Below are 17,353 nucleotides of genomic sequence, written 5' to 3'. Positions count from 1 at the left end.
TAGCTGAAGACTGAAGGTTAAGCCAAGCCTACTTACTCTATGTTTCTTGATAAATCAGTTAGTGAAATATTTCAATGTGATTCTAACAAATTGTGTAGAAAGACTGTACATATATATTTTTGTCTGGTGCATAAACTCCGCACTTTAATTTTCTTGTCAAATTTAGCAACTAGTATTTCACTTGCACTCTATACACAATGTTCCGACACTGCCCTATGTGTCATAGCTGTCTAGCCATGACACATAGGGCAAGTGGACAGGAAGCTGCAGCAGCTGATACAGTCTCTCTTCCACTTTGAATATGGTAAGGAGTGAAAACCCCAGACAAGTTAGATCAACAACTGGATATGCAGAGCCTGTTGAAACTATGAGATACAGCTTGCAGGCTAAATATGTATGCAGCTAATGCAGTTATTGGTGGCTGAATTCAGTTCTACACTCTGACATTAATCATATCAAACTGGGATCAGGATTAGTAACTTAGACGTCACTCGTATTTTTGATGGATTGATTTCTCAAAAGTTCTTTGCACAAACTGTTTAAAATTGCAATTGATTTAAAGTTATGTACAATGTGATGTTTATTTGTAGACCAAAAAGGTAACAAACCAACTGGTTTTTAAGTCTGAAAACCCCATTTTTACCAAAATCTTAGATAAATGTCCTTTCTTGCAATAATATTATTAAATCTGATTTTAAGAAATATTTACACTGAACATAGGAATTCGCTGTGTACTTTTAGATTGTGGTGGAAGGTGTGAAGACCGGCCCAACCTTGGAGGGAGATATGGCCTTTGACGATGTGCACCTCACAGATGCACAGTGCCCTCCTCATGGTTTCTGTGACTTTGAGAGCTCCTTCTGCAGCTGGAGCAACCTGGGCGGTAGAGTTGACCAGGGAGACTGGCTCCTTGGAGCGGGAGCTTCTCCAAACCCCAACACTGGACCCACTGTTGATCACACAACTAACTCCTCTAATGGTAATCTGATGCTATGTATCTTAATGTGTGAAAATACAAAAATTACTCATAGTCTGGATTATAGGTGCACTAAGTTAGCCTTTCTTTGGTCAGATTTTGCTTTGTACTTCTAGTCTTGGAACTGGTCTGATGTACAGATCATGCATATTTGATGTGGCAGTGATAGAAAATGTTATAAACCTTGGCATGTTTTCCTCAGGTCACTACATATATGTGGACAGCTCAGTGGGTGAGTGGGGAGACACGTCCTACCTTGTCAGTGACGTATTCCAGCCGTCCTCAAGGGGACACTGCCTTACATTTTGGTACCACATGTATGGCAGCCACATTGGGACTCTCAATGTCTACATCAATGACAGGTCTGAGAAAAGTCAAACAGAAATTTAGTGTAAATTGGCCTGGTTTAGTTTTATTTTAACTCGTCATGGTTTATAGGAAAATGCATGCTGGAGGCAACGAGGAAGGACATCTGAAGTGGACTAAAGCAGGAAACAGTGGAGACCAGTGGCTGCAGGACAGTGTGTATATTAAACATGAAGAAGCGTTCTGGGTAATGAACATTGATTTTTTTTTTCTTTTTTTTTCTGATAAATGCATTAACTGTTAGGAAATCTAAGGTTTTAGTGCAGAACTTTCACCTACACGTTTCTCTTGGAATATTTATAAACATGCGGTATGAATAATTTTGGGCTTTAATGTATTTCATTTATTGCAATCTTTTTTTTAACTTCATACAGCTTGAAATAAACACAGTTTGTAAGCATATTGCAAAGATTACGGCAGTAGGTTTATTTTTTTGCTTTGTTTTGAACTCAAATGCAAAGAAGAAAATACTTTTTTTTTTGTTTCAAAACCTACAGAAAACAAATTTTCTCTTGTTTCATGAACAAACACTTTGCTTTAAATGTGTGATATGTAGGTCTGTTGCCTTCATTGAGAGCTGTGTGTGTAAGTGTGCCACCACTGTTTCTCGCCCATCAGTAAGGAGATTGTCCGAAAAGTTACTACAAGTTGCTAAATGATATAATCACGAATTAACACATTTGTTCGTGTGTATTCAAATGTTATCTAAAGGGCAGGAAAAAAGAATAACAATGTATGAGAGAGTGAGAGAGAGGGGAAAAGGTCATGTTTGGAACTGTGAATGAAATTCAGAATGTCACAGATCAAACATTCCTTTTTTGGGTCTGATAAAAGCCCAAAATGATCCCTCTAGCCAAGATATCGGACGTTCATATTGTAATTTAATTTAAATTATGTGTTAGGGATAATCAGGCAGATTCAAAAGGCTGAAAATCCTGTCTGAGCGCTGAAGCGAGGGACAGCTGAACGAGGAGTGGGCTATAAGTGAGAGCTTTGGAACATTGTAAGATCCCACAGCAGGAACCACTGCTATTTAAGAAGAGTTAGAACGATACATGTCTTGTAACTAAAGTCTCCATGAACTCCATGAAAAAAGAAGGTCACATGTCACACAATTTATTGTCCAGCTCAGCCTGTGAAGCCTGAATGTGATTGTTGGCCCCTCTGTCTCAAAGAGACAACCAGATGTGTAACAGTTTCTACCAGATCATTTTTTGAGCATTTGTTTTCACTCCCCACAGTTTGTGTTTGTGTATGAAAGAGGAAAGAGTATAGGCGGAGACGTGGCTCTTGATGACATCACCATCCAACCGAGCAGCTGCTACTCTGAGCCTTCAGTTTTTCCCTCAAATAATTCAAGTAATTATTTTTACCTATAATGCTTAATTAGAAGCAAATCAATTGTTCTTCCTGGAAATAAATTACCAGTTAATTTACTTGTCAGATATTTTATCTGCATGTTTTGCTGTTTCTGTAGATGCGCTGTACGCTGGCCTTGCAGTCGGTCTGATGCTGCTGATTGGAATCACCATCTCTATATTCCTTTTCATGCTGAACCGAAAATGGAAGTCGAGGTAAGCTTTTTTTTGTTGTTGCTTTGTTTTTTTGACATCTAATATGAGCATAACATGTATAATAATGCTAAAGCATGCACAGACATGTTATTGACTTAATTTTGGACCTGTATTTGACAGGAACACATTGACAATAACGAATAATGAGGTTCCCAGAGAAATCTCTATGTTTGACATGTCCGACCACACGCAGCATGTAAGTAAGGATCCCAGAACTTTACGAACTTTATTTTATGTTATATTATACCATATTATCTTTTTTTCTTTTCAGGATACACAACCTAATTATACATCTGACTTCGCCTTCTTCAACAAACTGTATAATCCATCAGCACACACTGAGGCATTGTCTGACGCTTAGCCTGGTTTTTACTTTAAGACTCCATTACTCCATTTGGAGTAGAATATAAATGTATTATATTTGTTCCACCTTCTTATTCAGTGTGATTTTTTTTTTTTTTTCAGTTTGAAAAATTTTAATTGCATTCTTCCTTATGTATCTGCAATTGGTGCTTGTTAAAAGCTTTTGGAGACTATTTTTTTCCCAAGTGGAGAATGTGTTAACTGCTTTAGTCTTTTTCTATTTACTAAAGCATCTTTGCTCTACAGATTCAAAAGAATTGTTTCTCCTATTTTAGTCAAAACAACTATTGAACGTGTAAGCAAAAAATATAACTCGGTCTTGACATGTTATTTATAATAATGTTTTAGTATGTTTTTGTTTTTTTTTGTTTTTTTTCCAACACTAAATAAACTAAATGGGAACTACTAAACAATCAGACACAATGAAGTCAAGTTTGTCGGTGTTGCTGGGTAATACACAGCACAGTCTTGTAAGCTGTTGTATTGTGCTCAACTCTGGTTTAACACGACAGAAGAAGGGCGGCATCTTGTGGTAGATTACAGAAATCCCTTGAGGACGATCAGATACAAAAAAAAGGCAATAATCACAGACAGGGATTTTTTTTTCTTTTGCCTTACCTCCCAAAAGTATACTTTTAAATTCCCTCGCAATAATGTCTTTACTAGTCAGATTACTGAAAGTCTTTCTGCTTCAATATAAGGTTTTTGAAAGGCTTTACATGCATGTTAATATCTCGTTTGTGAGATATCTGAAGTTTTATATTTTTCTTTAGGATACAAATGCACCATAAAATCCTTTAGATCAATGAGCTTTCAGTCACTACTCCTAGTTCCTATAAGAAGGAAAGAAAGACAAAAAAACTGGTAATACTTTATTTGAAGGGGTGTGCATAAGACTGACATGACACTGTCATACATACACATGACTTAACACCTGTCATGAACATAAAGAAGTCTTTATGAATGTTTATGACTGTTGTCATGAAGTGTCATTCCGTAAATAATGACACTTTTAATGCAAAGTTGCTCTAAACGTTGCTCTAAACGTTGCATTAAAAGTGCCAACTTTGCATTACATTATCATAATTTACAAAACCATGCAAAGTTGGCACTTTTAATGGACTTTTAATGCAACGTTTAGAGCAACTTTGCATTAAAAGTGTCATTATTGTCACTTCATGACAACTGTCATAAACATTCATAAAGACTTCTTTATGTTCATGACAGATGTTATGTCATGTTTATGACAGTGTCATGTCAGTCTTACGCACACCCCTTCAAATAAAGTGTTGCCAAAAAACTACATTTTGACGGGATAATATTGCCACACAAGGCGCGCCTGTAAACCACGTGACATGACAAGTTAAACTCCGCCCTTCATTGAAGACACGGACACACCGTTCTCCTGGAAAAGGAAAGACTGCATCGAGAGAACAATGGGAGTTGATGTCGAGACTATTAGACCCGGAGACGGTAAATATTTTCATGTCGATTTTTTTTCAGGATAGCATCTGATTTTCAGTTGGTCCCGCATTGGAATAAAATGTGGGCTTTTATTTGCAGGAAGGACTTTTCCGAAGAAAGGGAGCACGGTCGCTGTGCACTACGTTGGTGAGCCTTGTTTCGTTTCTCAGAAGATTAAAAAAAAAAAAAAAACGACTATTCACTTTGAATATGATACAGAGTTATATCAAGTGGGAATCATGCCACCAAACGGAAATATTCTCTGAGTATAAGCAGAGAAACTGAGACTAATAACAAGCTAATGGTCCAGCTAGCTTAGCTTAGCTTAGCTTAGCTTAGCTTAGCACATAGCCTGGAAACACGGGGGCGGATGGCCCGACACTTGTCTGAAAATTATATAAGATTTTTCTAATATTCCGGCATTCAGAAGTAGCTTCCTGGTTATTACACAATTGTAATTAATTCGAGCACTAAAACGAAGCCTAGAAAGAGCATAATCTAATTTTTTCCTCTGCATGTGCTACGTATGCTAACCATTCACTGACAGCACCTTCATGTTTAATGCAGGCGTGTCGATGTCGTTAACGTCGAAATGAAATTGTCTATCGTTTTAGCTTGGTCTTATATAAATATTAGACAGTATATTGTAGTTTTTTTTTTCTTTCTTTTAACAGGCACGCTGACAAACGGGAAGAAATTTGACTCCTCAAGGGACCGAGGAGACCCCTTCACGTTTAAACTGGGAGCTGGTGAAGTTATCCGCGGCTGGGATGAAGGTGTAGCTCAGGTACGAAGAAATAGAAATGCTGAAAAGATATTGATGTATATCAGAATGAGTGTCAAAAACCTGATTAGCCTGTGATGTAGTGGTCTTTCTGTTTTTGGATTTTATTAGCGTATGGGAAACTGAGATTTTTCGCTATCAAAGAAGATATTTGTGTCTCAAAATTACTCCGATCTCTTATTTATCTCCTAATTTTTAATATAGTTGATATTTCAAGCCAGTTGGTAATCTTACCTCTGTTTTTGTTACATATTGAAAAGTCAAGAAAAAAATCAAAATGAAAATGTAAGCTTGAGAAGGAGCCAGGATGCACTTAATGGTCAAACAAATATGTTTTCGACTGACTTATTATTTAGGTTAACATATGAAGGATATTCTTGCTAAAGATTTTACACCATCTCTATTTCCACTACCTCCACAGATGAGCCTTGGCCAGTTGGCCAAGCTGACCTGCTCTCCGGATTACGCTTATGGAAGCAGAGGTTATCCACCCATCATCCCTGCAAACTCTACCCTCATCTTTGAGGTTGAGCTCCTGAAATGCTGAGTTTTTACACTGAAAGCTATTCCAGAATATTGTTTTTTGGGAACTTTTTTTTTCTTTTCTGTCCACATTTTTCACAAATGGTTCTTTGGTGAAATGGTAACTGAACTGTACTTGTATAAAGCTTTGTTAGAAATATGGAATCAGAAGCCTATTCTCACACAATAACCACCATGCTAATGACAACTGTGCTATATTGGTGCTAATCTAATTCTCAGGCACATGAACTTGAAGTGAACATTGGATCAATCTGGCTTCATTATTATTATTTTTTTCTTCTTAAAGCCAAATGATATTGACGTTCCCTGTTTTTCAAAGTAAATATAACGGTAACGGAAGTGATGCAGTACTGATAACTTGGACCATGTTCCCATTTGTTTTTGGGTATCTTCCTTGTTAAAAACACACACTGGGAATGTAACAGTTGTCTTGCACAGTTTAGACAACAGGATTTTATTAGCTTAATATTATGATATTTCATATTTGATCATAAAGCCTAAGAAATATATTCTGCTCCTCCTATTTAAATTTATTCATCAGTGTGCTTGAAACAACCGATTAACAGAATTTGACTGGTTTCCGGAAGCCTGAATATTTATATATTATTTTAATTCATTCACATGGTTGAGAAAGTGCAAGTGACACAAAATACAATGTTCTCACAAAAGCGGTGTTTTTTCCACATGTGATTTTTTTTTTTCCTGTACATTAAAAAGTAGGGTGATGTTAAACTGACCTTAACACCTTTAGTGAAGTGTGGTTTTCTTTCTTTTTTTTTTCCTTTGCAGTAGATTGTGACTTTATTTTGCACATTAAAGTAATGAATCAATAAGGATTAACTCTCACTAAGAGCTTGTGATTAAAGTGGTTGCCTTTTGTGTCATTTTTTCCCCCCAGTTTAACAAATATTCAGATGGTTTTTAAACATGTCAAGTCTGTTTTGACCCAAAGTGTCCTTGTGTTAAGCCACAGTGAAAACACTTTCTTTTTGGGGTTTTTTGTTTTGCAATGCTCTTTTCCTTTTCAGTGTAACCCATTAAGTCTGATTAAAATCAGAAAACTGTATAATGCTTCCTTGTCATGTATTTAATCAAATAACCAAAGTGATGTATGCTTAATTATTCAAAGTTTAAAAAGTTTCTAAGGATACCCAGCAGATTGCATCAAGTCATTGACTTGCAGCATTTGCTCCTGGACAAGCACGTCGTTGACTTTACATCTTATCCCTCATAGCGAGCATGCATTTAGTGACAGTGGGGAGGAAAAACTCCCCTTCAACTGGAAGAAACCTGCAGCAGAACCTAGCTGTACGAGCAACCATCTGCTAGTGTGAACAGGGGGTTGTGGCTCACAGTTTCATTTACTTTTGAAAAGCTAAAGTTTGGGTTTCCTGAGCTACAGCAAATGAATACTTTAGATATATTACACTGGATTGTACTCAATCTTGATTCACTTTTTAATTAAATGATATAGTGAAAAAGTTTTTGCAACTGTATTCCAGACATTTTACCACGGTACTCTAAATAGTCCTGTTAGCTTATTAAAGTGTAGTTGAAGGCAAGTGGTATTTGACGTCAATAGTTAATTTTTCTTCAATTGTTCTGAAGAAACAGCAGAATCGGCTCCTCGGGAGGACAGGAGAGGGTTTGTATTGTGGTATTTTGGAGTTTAGATTTTGTTTTAATCGCCATCGTTTGAAGAAGTTAGTTAGCAGTTAGTAAGTATATCATTGTGATAAATATAAGAACTCTGGCTACTTGTTTGCCAAATGGTTGCTCCAGATATGTCCAAATTGTCCACAAAAAAAAAAAAAAAACAACTGTTTGGGATAAAAACAGTACCTGAAACGAGAACAGTGTTGAGAAATATATGGAAATAAAATGGTTCTGAATAAATATATCAGAACAAGTCATTTAAAGCACCTTTTGGAAAATTAAAGAATGTGATATTTGAAACAGCAACTCGATTACCCTGGAGGGATCAAAAAATTCAAGTAAAGCTAAAGTAACATTTTCTAAGAATTCCCACACCACCTGAACGCCACGTTTGCACGGATTTGGAGTCTGGACATCGGCATCACATAATCAAAAAGTCCGGCGCACATTCGGTCTGATGACAAGCTAGTGCTCAAAATTAGCGCTATTTTTAATGACAAAATGTCCTTGTAAAATATTGAGGTAATTAACTTAGCATCGCGCAGTGTTTTCATCAAGTATTTACACGTTTTTTTTTTTGTTTGTTTTGTTTTGTTTTTCTTGAAATGTAGATATCTCCTTTATGGCACAGCAGTTGGAGGATTTATGATTTCATTTGCGGCAGAATCTAAATGAAAGAATGGCGACGTTCTCCGCAGTTCATCTAATCACAAGTCTGATCCTTGTTCAACAGATTCAAACACGTTTCAAAGAATTGCCTTTTGGTAAGTCTCACGCTTACATATTCAGTAATGCTTAATTTTCTGGGTGATATTGTTTGTCATATGTTCACAACTAAAAAATATCTGTTGACTGCTTTAAAACACACAGTCAAAAACCATATTCTGGTTTAGAAAACTATTTTTTAAATGAATTTTAACTTTCATGGATGAACATATTTACTGTCAAAATAATCAGATAATCAAATAATCAGCGCTGCTTCGTATTAAAAGACGTTGCTTTCTTTCCACCTCTGCGTATAGTATTTCTATTATATTATTATCATTTGCTGTTTTCTCATGGTATTGAATAATGGCACTTCTCTCTACCTGTGATACTGTTTGCTTCTTTGTTATGAAACTATTCATTTATGACTGCAGTGATTAGACTGTCAACAGATGTAACACAGTTGTGATCTAAAGCTAAGTCTCAATTCTTCAGAAAAAATGAAGCTCTACCCACAACAGGTTTTTTTTACAGCTTAATAACAATTCTTGGCACCATAATAAACTTTATGGATTTTGGTCCCATTGTTTGACGCCAGTGTTAAAATTCTGAATTATTTTTTCTGTAAGATGAAGGGACATTTTCAAATATTCTTTACTGAAATATTTAGTGTGTTTGATCATATATCAGTTATCAATTTTAATCATAATAAAAATCCCACAGAAATGCACAGTTGGTGAGGATCTTAGAAACTGTCAGTTTCCTGTTTGCTTATTTTCTGTTTGTTGAAATGGAGAATAAATGTACAGTGTTAAGTTCCGAAATTTAAGTAACTGGAAAAAACACTAAGGGAAAATAAACCAAATTTGAATCAACTTTAATAATCTGTTTATGTCAGTTGTGCGAATGTCTTCTACCTTTTTTTTTGAGACAACTCAAAAAACAAGGTCAACACATCAGCACTCATTATTCTTTTCCTCCGGTACAAATACTCCGTCTCCAGATCCCCGCTGCTGTTCATGCAGATCGTTTGGCATGACAGCACTGCCCTGGCCACACTTGGACGCAGACGGGTGCTTATAGAACTTGGACCACAGTGTGACAGATATATAGACACAACACCCACCATTTACTTGCCTCACATGCCTGGTCCTGGATCTGCTGGTGTGAAGAATGTGAAGCATGTCTTCACTGTCCACTGTGAAGAGAAAAGATAGGATGCATGCTTGTTACCGGTGGGGAGGAACGGTGAAGGATATTTACCACATGGCACCTGCTGGGGAACTGTTTATGTCCGTGATGGAGGGGATTGGACTTGCAATGTGTACGTCACGTCTCAGTCAAACTGGTGATTGTGCAACGGTGTGCGGGATATTGTATTTGCTTGCTTTTGTCTCTTTTTATGCAATTTTAGCAATGTTCAAGTGTCAAACTGGAGCATCCAAGCTGACCACATTTATCCCTTTGCACGGTAGATCCATTTGCTAAAGGCTAATCCCAGAAGAATAATATGTCATCATGCTCCTAGTTGTCTCAGACTGGTATTTTGAACATAACAACTAGTTCACTCCACTCTAAAAGCATCAAAGTTGCGCAGAGCATCTTTAGAATGTGATGAAAAAGAATATTTGCATCATGTTGCCATCAAATCTAAAGCAACGGCATTGTGCCATTATGCAGATATGGACCAACAACTCTGAGGAATGTTTCTCTCTTCTCTGTCACACGCAGAGGGACGACTGCATGCAGTCCCACACGATCTCCAGAACAGACACCAAAGATCTAGCGACCCTGTTTTAGCTCCAGATAAGCGCTATAGCGACCGACACAAGCCAGTTTCTCAACTGCTGGCAGAGGAGGAAAAGGACAATTCCACCCATATTGTTGTAAGATTGTTTTACAGATGGATTTTTAAAAAGCAAGTAAACTATACTGAGCCTTCGTTGAGTATTGAGGTTCCTTTTAAACCTGCATACAAAAATCTTGAACCACATCTTAATTTTTATAATTTGCTTTTGCAAATGCACTCACAGAAAAGTTTACCCAGTCACTTTAAATTATGACTTTTTTTCTTTTTGTTCATATGTGCCATGGAAAAAAACACTTGTCTGAGCGTTCAAAATGGGCTTAAAGTAATCTTAGTGTTTGTGAACTTTTCAGAATCTAAAGTAAGTAAAGAAAATATATTACAATGTTATTTAGCAGACATAAGTAATTTTGGTAATCCTAAAAGTAGAATCTAAAATGTTTTCTTTGCTAATCTGATATGTATTGATACGTGCTGTTCATGTTTGCGTTTAGGCGTCTCTTAACTAGATTGATTAAATGAATAAAAATATAGAATTTTCTATTCGCTATTAAATAATTGTTTGAGGAGGAGAGGCAACACAAATTAATTCAGCTGTATGATGTTGTAGGATGTTGACCATGTCTACTATACGTCTAAAATCTACGGTCCAGGAGATGCGCTAAGCCAAAACCTTTGGGTGAATGTCGGCCAGACAGACGGGGAAAAGTGGAGAGTCCTCCAGTTTCTGTCCAGCTCACACATACAAGCAGAGGTATGAGATCATCAAATATTTATAACCTTCTAATATTTAGTATAAAACACTTAAACATCATGTGAAATGGACGTTTTCAACTTCTGAAAATTGAAGCCAGAATATTTTTTGTAACGACCAGCAGAGGGCAGTTTCAAACACTGAACATCTTCCATCCATCCATCCATTTTCTGAACACCCTTGTCCCTCAGTGGGGTCGGGAGGGGTGCTGGTGCCTATCTCCAGCTAACGTTCCGGGCGAGAGGCGGGGTACACCCTGGACAGGTCGCCAGTCTGTCGCAGGGCAACACAGACACACAACCATGCGCACACTGAACATCTTGTACATTTGATTTGTTTTCAGAAGGCACTCTTTTTTTCTAACCACACTATTAGCCACACGGCTAACTCCCAACTCAAAATTTCAACTTCAGATACAGATATGTACTCAGTAGATATTTGTTTTAAAATTAATTTTCAGATTTTGAACCAAAATGAGAGTTCTGTGTTTCTGCTCTTTGTTTCTTCACGCCCTATGAGAATATAATCAATAATTTTACACTTTGCGTTTCAGAGAGTGAATCTTTCATTCATCTTTCCTTTTTATGGTCACCCACTGAAAGAAATCACAGTTGCTACTGGAGGTGAGTCAAAGTCATTATTGACATTTTTGTCCCTTAAATGTTGCGCCTCAAATGATGTTTTATTATTAAAGTTGCTTAACATGTTGCAGTAGAGCANACACTGAACATCTTGTACATTTGATTTGTTTTCATAAGGCACTCTTTTTTTTTCTAACCACACTATTTAAATCCGGCTAACCCCCAACTCAAAATTTCAACTTCAGATACAGATAAAGATGTACTCAGTAGATATTTGTTTTAAAATTAATTTTCAGATTTTGAACCAAAATGAGAGTTCTGTGTTTCTGCTCTTTGTTGCTTCATGTCCTATGAGAATATAATCAATAATTTTACACTTTGCGTTTCAGAGAGTGAATCTTTCATTCATCTTTCCTTTTTATGGTCACCCACTGAAAGAAATCACAGTTGCTACTGGAGGTGAGTCAAGTCATTATTGACATTTTTGTCCCTTAAATGTTGCGCCTCAAATGGTGTTTTATTATTAAAGTTGCTTAACATGTTGCAGTAGAGCAACATTTGCAGAAGTATTGAAGTATTTATATCTCATTAGGGGTTCCAAGTCCTTGGAGTTGAAGGGCTACCATCACCCTAATTTTTTACTTCTTTAACAGATTCTCTGTCAGGTTTAGGTTAAGACTCTGGCTTGGCTTTTCCAAAATGTTAACATCAACAGAACAAACATGTTGGCACATTTAAAAGACTACGTTGAACCCAAGTGCATTTTTGGCTTGATCGTAGATTATAATGAATTTCTCCCAGTGGCTCAGGTCCAACTTCTTCTTCCAGGTTTCATTTACACTGGAGCTGTAACCCATCAGATGCTCACAGCCACTCAGTACATTGCTCCCTTGATGGCCAATTTTGACCCCAGCTTGTCCAAAAACCCCACTGTGTTATATTATGACAATGGTAGGTGACATTTAGACATTCACCATAATGTTATTAGTGGATTATTGAACTTAATGTTCTCATTGGCCTCAGCCTGTGTTTATGTCCACTCTTCAGGAACTGCGCTGGTCGTTCAGTGGAACCGAGTCCAGCTCCGGGACACCAGTCTGGGAACTTTCACCTTCCAGGCCACTTTGCACAGTGATGGACGGATTGTTTTTGCCTACAAAGAGGTGACGTGTTCTTCTATTTTGTTTTTATCTTCTTTGTACTATGAAGAACGTATATTTATAAAAGTCTTGTGCATTTAGATTCCCGTCGCCGTCAATGACATCAGTTCTGAGAACCATCCTGTCAAAGTGGGCTTGTCGGATGCGTTCGTGGTGCTTCATAACATCGAACAGATTCATAGTAAGACTGATTTGTTTCTTTAAAGGGAACTCAAACCAATGCAACTTACAAATATCTGTTTGTTCATATTAACATAAAAAGTATTGAATAATTAGCTGGAAAAATTCATAATTTTGTCGTCCTTTTATCCTTTTGTGCACTGCTTTGTGAACTAACTCCCTTTAATTGTTTTATTTAAGGCATTATTACTACAGTTATTATTTTATTAAAAATATGTTGTTTTTTTTTCTTTTTAACACACCTTAGATGTGCGTCGGAGAACCATCTACGAGTATCATAGAATAAACATCCCAAAGTCCAAAATCTGCAGCTCCACCGCAGTGGAACTGCTCCCCTTCCCAAGTAAGTAACATTCATGTGGTATTTTCTGGTTTAAAGCTTTTCTTGCATTTTATACGTCTCTGTTGTATCTTCATTCTCAGCATGTCTGCAGTTCTCCAGCTGCGGCCCATGTGTCACCTCTCAGATTGGGTTTGACTGCAGCTGGTGCAGTCGACTACAGAGGTAACTTGGGGGGAAAAAAAATCAAAGAGAACTGAAAAGGGAAAATATGCATCCCTCAGATATATTTTAATATAATTTTTAAAACATGTTTCCACTAGTGGATCTTGGAGACATATTTAGCTGAAGGAATTCACAACATGAATGATATTTCGTGTTCAAGAATCACCCATATAAAGGAAGAGTAAAAAAAGATTTGCTGGGCTTCCAACATTTTTTTTGGACTTGTTACTCCAAAACTGTCTAATTCAGGCTCCAAAAGTGTAAACAGATAATTACTAATATCCTACAAAATATATTGCTGTGAATGACATTTTGTGTTTCCAGCCACATAACAGAGCCACTGCTTCCTTCCTCAGATGCTCCAGTGGCTTTGACAGAAATCGTCAGGAGTGGGTTGACCTCGGCTGCCTAGAGGAGGTTCTTCGCATTTTTGCCTTTTAGTTAGTAACAGAAAATTGATCTCAGTCGGACCTTAGCATTATTTATTCCCCAGTTTAATCGCAGCGGCTCTGTGTTGTTAAAGAGGCGGGATCCACGATGTCTCCCAATGACGAACGTCAAAAATGGAACATCACGGCTCGTGTCGTTTCCTTCTACATCCACTTCAAAGCAGCAGAGGACCTTAAACATGACGCCCACCCCCGCGTGCAAGACATCCACCACCAATGAGCTTTTATCACACAGCAGATCTGGCAGCAGGGACAAAACAAGTGAACAGCTACCAGCCAACACATCTGCAAATGGTAAACTTCAAATATTTCTTGAAAATATCATCCAAATCTCTGAAAATACTGAACAGTTTAAATCATTTTGCAGTTTTCGTCTAAACATGGGAATTTTCTGCACCTTTATCATCAGGGATAGCTACACACTGACCTCTGTGTGAATATGGCTTTTATTTACATTTTTTAAAGAGTGCACAGAATGTTTCGGCTGACTTGGTGTTGCTGCAGCTACGTTCTTGACGAATCTCAGACGTCTTATTGAAAGCCCTGCACAGAACATTTTTCATCTTCCCACATTTGTATAACATGGTACGGTTTTAGATGTACCTGACAGGATATTTTTATGTGATAACATTAAACTTTGTAAAAAAAAAACAAAACAAAAAAAACATTTAATTCATAAGCAATTTGAATGTCTTCTCCACAGATGGAAATATTGAGAGGATAGAGGAGAGCGAGAAAGCGATGCAAGCAAGCCTCCTGGCAGGCGTCGTCATAGCGATGATAATACTGCTGGCAGCTGTTCTCACATCGATCTACATGTACAGCCACCCCACCTCCAGCGCCAGTGTTTTCTTCATGGAGGTCAGTGTGGCTCCCCAAAAATGTTTTTGTCATTAAGCACCAAAATCTTTAAAAAAAAAAAATTACAAAATTTATTTCGACAGTAATGTCTTTTACTTCTTCTGATAATGTCGAGAATATTCCAGTTTAGTTCTCAAGCATCAAACCACAATATTACTTTAGTAATAATGCTTTTTGTTCAACGTCAGGCTGAACAAAAGTGTTTTTATGTATCACTTCCTCTAGTGCTATCAAAAAATGCTTTTTTAAAAATAACAAATCAAATCACCTCCAACTCAATCAGTTTTTTTTAATAGTCTACCATCATTTTAAACAGAGACGTCCAACCCACTGGCCAATCCTGAAGTTCAGACGGGGCTCCGGTCGGCCATCCTACGCTGAAGTGGAAACTCCTGGTCACGACAGAGAAGGTTCTGTCATCATCGACCTCAAACAATCTTTTGTCATTTCAGACAGAAGAGAGAGCGAGCAGAAAGAAGGGTTTATAGTTCCCGATCAAAGAGAATGCTTTCTTGCCTCAGAAAGCTCCTGACCAAAGCTGTACGTTTTTTTTGTTTGTTTTTTTTTTGGGCTTCAGGGCAGAGCTGGTTCTCTGCGTAACATCTGTTTTGTCTTACGGATAACGACGAGTTCACTTTAGGAACAAAGAGCAGAAACAAAACACGAAACCTCAGTGAGGATATTTCAACAGTGCATCGGCATTGTGAACCGACGAGTCTTATGTAAAAGGAAGAAACTCTTGGTTTTATCCTTTTGTCGCTTTCAGTCCAGAGAGCAGGAGGTGATCCTGCTTTTCCCTCAAAGATGCCCCTTATTTTCCTTTTACACCTACTTCACAGAGAGGAATGTTGTGTTTGAGTGTCACTTCCTGATCTCAAAAACACAAACATTCCTTCCCATGACACCCACCCACCTCTGACAGGCAATGCTCCTTCCAGCCCTGTTTACGTCAGAGCACAGCATTCCCAGACGGCAGCAGGTGTGCGCAGCTTTTCAATTTTATTACTATTTTGAGCTTAAAAGACAGAAAACAGTTACTGATTTACAATGCTGTACAAAATGTGCACTATAACATACACAACAGGGGAATAATACTCAAAGATTACACGCAATTATTTTAATTTCAAATGTAAGAGTTTTACAGGTTGCATAACATGCTACACTTGCTTTTATGTTTGCGTAATTTATAATTGTTTACATGCTGTTTGTAGAGTTTTGTTTAGAAGCTGCTTCTACGGTTAGCCTTTATTGATTTCACATTATGTATATTAAGTGTCATAAAAGGATATCTGTGAGCAACAGATTTAAAATAAAGTTTTAATGGTGCTGAAACAAAGATATTCTACATATCCATGTGCTTATTTTCTTGTCTTTGTGCTCTTCCTTTAATCAGATGGTCGGTGTCTATTGACTTCCCAAAATATTTGATCGGTGACCTGAATATGCAATTATTTTATCTGCTGTGTACGTATAAAATATAAACATCAATAATTTACTCTATTTTTGTTGGTAAGACAATATGCAGAGTGATCATGGAATGGGCATACATTTTTGCCCAAAATGTTTAACCGTCCCTCTGTCTTAATAGATGGAGTCAGTTACACTCTGTGGACAGTCTGGCGGGGTTGCACTGACCCCGTGTGCGCTTTTACGAGGCTTTTTTTGTGTGCTTTTGTCTTAAATTCTCAGATGATTCAATGTACAAAGCTTGATGTAAAGACAGAATATGTGTCCATAATAGTGTTCCACATTGCTTGAGATGTGTGTACTTTAAGGCAGCTGGTCAGACTGGTCAGTTGGATGATGGGGTAAAGGCACTGCTGTCAAAGAAGTCCTGCAGAGACTTGATGCTTTAGGCTTCCTTGTCTTCTAAAAAGAGAAAGAGACAAAACCATCTGAATTCAGAGGAACGATGAGACACCAGTTAGTCTCTAATTTCAGTCAAACAGGAAAATCTTGGACTTCATGTTTAAATGACGCACAAGTACCAAAAACACTGTAGCACTGTTTTTCCCTGCAAATAAAATAAAGTGATTCAATTACATTCTATTTTGTGTGCGATATTTTTAGTGACACCCAAATCCAGAACCAAAACAATATTTAAAATCATTTTTTTATCTATTATTTTCCTTGCATAACAGTTAAATTAAATCGATGACCAACAAAGACTGGAATTATTTTAACACTTGTGAAACTTAAAAAAAAAAATTACAAATTGCAAATGCGAGCCACGGTTTTATTTAGTTTGTACTTGGTTCTCTCAAAGCAACATTATTTCAAAGAGTACAGTTGCTGGCGTAATTTCTGCACACCAATAATGCTCTGACGCTTAAAAATACTACCAGTATGGACGTAGACATTATGTCACATTATTGTAAAAATTGGAAGTTTTCCTGTAATCCTTAAAGTTTGAGTGATATTTATCACTCATGAGTCACATATACCACCTAATTATTTATTTTGGTTAAAACTACCTACATCATCAGTGAACTGAAATAATGTAAATCACAATGTGATGAATTCACTAAGATTAATGCAAATAAAAAGTTACCTTTCACTGGTGGAGCAGGTAGTCTTCTTCTCAGATGTCTTGAAGAGTCCAGAGTAACAGACTGCGACAACGTA

The 17,353-nt window shown here is 37.2% G+C and overlaps 4 protein-coding genes across 7 annotated transcripts in view; 3 read left to right on the top strand and 1 right to left on the bottom strand.

Moving 5' to 3' along the window:
• Positions 1-6,916, top strand: part of LOC103135673 (peptidyl-prolyl cis-trans isomerase FKBP1A-like) — an 8,621-nt gene extending 1,705 nt beyond the window's left edge. Inside the window, exons 1-4 of one of the 2 annotated variants that reach the window (XM_007548508.2) lie at positions 4,638-4,752; positions 4,843-4,890; positions 5,418-5,530; positions 5,949-6,916. In XM_007548508.2, coding sequence (XP_007548570.1) covers positions 4,716-4,752; positions 4,843-4,890; positions 5,418-5,530; positions 5,949-6,074 — 324 coding nt within the window. In that variant the 5' untranslated portion in view covers positions 4,638-4,715 and the 3' untranslated portion in view covers positions 6,075-6,916. Of the gene's footprint in view, positions 1-4,637; positions 4,753-4,842; positions 4,891-5,417; positions 5,531-5,948 lie in introns of those variants that run through there. The other variant, XM_016669658.1, reaches the window with a different exon arrangement.
• Positions 748-3,586, top strand: LOC103135815 (MAM and LDL-receptor class A domain-containing protein 1-like). The gene is made up of 7 exons (XM_007548744.2): positions 748-979; positions 1,179-1,338; positions 1,415-1,529; positions 2,584-2,701; positions 2,820-2,916; positions 3,037-3,112; positions 3,188-3,586. Exons 1-7 carry the CDS (start codon positions 787-789, stop codon positions 3,275-3,277), a joined length of 849 nt encoding a protein of 282 aa, XP_007548806.1. The 5' UTR covers positions 748-786; the 3' UTR covers positions 3,278-3,586.
• A 1,269-nt stretch (positions 6,917-8,185) lies between the features above and the next one.
• Positions 8,186-16,064, top strand: plxdc2a (plexin domain containing 2a). Its single transcript, XM_016669659.1, has 13 exons — positions 8,186-8,490; positions 10,163-10,317; positions 10,849-10,992; positions 11,546-11,615; positions 12,402-12,524; positions 12,621-12,736; positions 12,815-12,914; positions 13,161-13,256; positions 13,337-13,418; positions 13,775-13,835; positions 13,942-14,161; positions 14,571-14,728; positions 15,045-16,064. Exons 1-13 carry the CDS (start codon positions 8,406-8,408, stop codon positions 15,258-15,260), a joined length of 1,626 nt encoding a protein of 541 aa, XP_016525145.1. The 5' UTR covers positions 8,186-8,405; the 3' UTR covers positions 15,261-16,064.
• myripa (myosin VIIA and Rab interacting protein a) overlaps positions 15,828-17,353 on the bottom strand; it is a 22,773-nt gene continuing 21,247 nt past the window's right edge. For 2 of the 3 annotated variants that reach the window (XM_007548507.2, XM_016669657.1), the window contains 2 exons: positions 17,280-17,340; positions 15,828-16,597 (listed from right to left, as the gene is read on the bottom strand). In XM_007548507.2, the coding sequence (XP_007548569.1) occupies positions 16,581-16,597; positions 17,280-17,340 (78 nt within the window). In that variant the 3' untranslated portion in view covers positions 15,828-16,580. The remainder of the gene's footprint in view (positions 16,598-17,279; positions 17,341-17,353) is intronic. The other variant, XM_016669656.1, reaches the window with a different exon arrangement.

Source organism: Poecilia formosa, unplaced genomic scaffold (assembly GCF_000485575.1).
Source record: "Poecilia formosa unplaced genomic scaffold, Poecilia_formosa-5.1.2 Scaffold27, whole genome shotgun sequence".
Classification (NCBI taxonomy): Eukaryota; Metazoa; Chordata; class Actinopteri; order Cyprinodontiformes; family Poeciliidae; genus Poecilia; species Poecilia formosa.
Note: the sequence above shows the minus strand (reverse complement) of the source record. Positions and strands in the feature narration are given on the sequence as shown.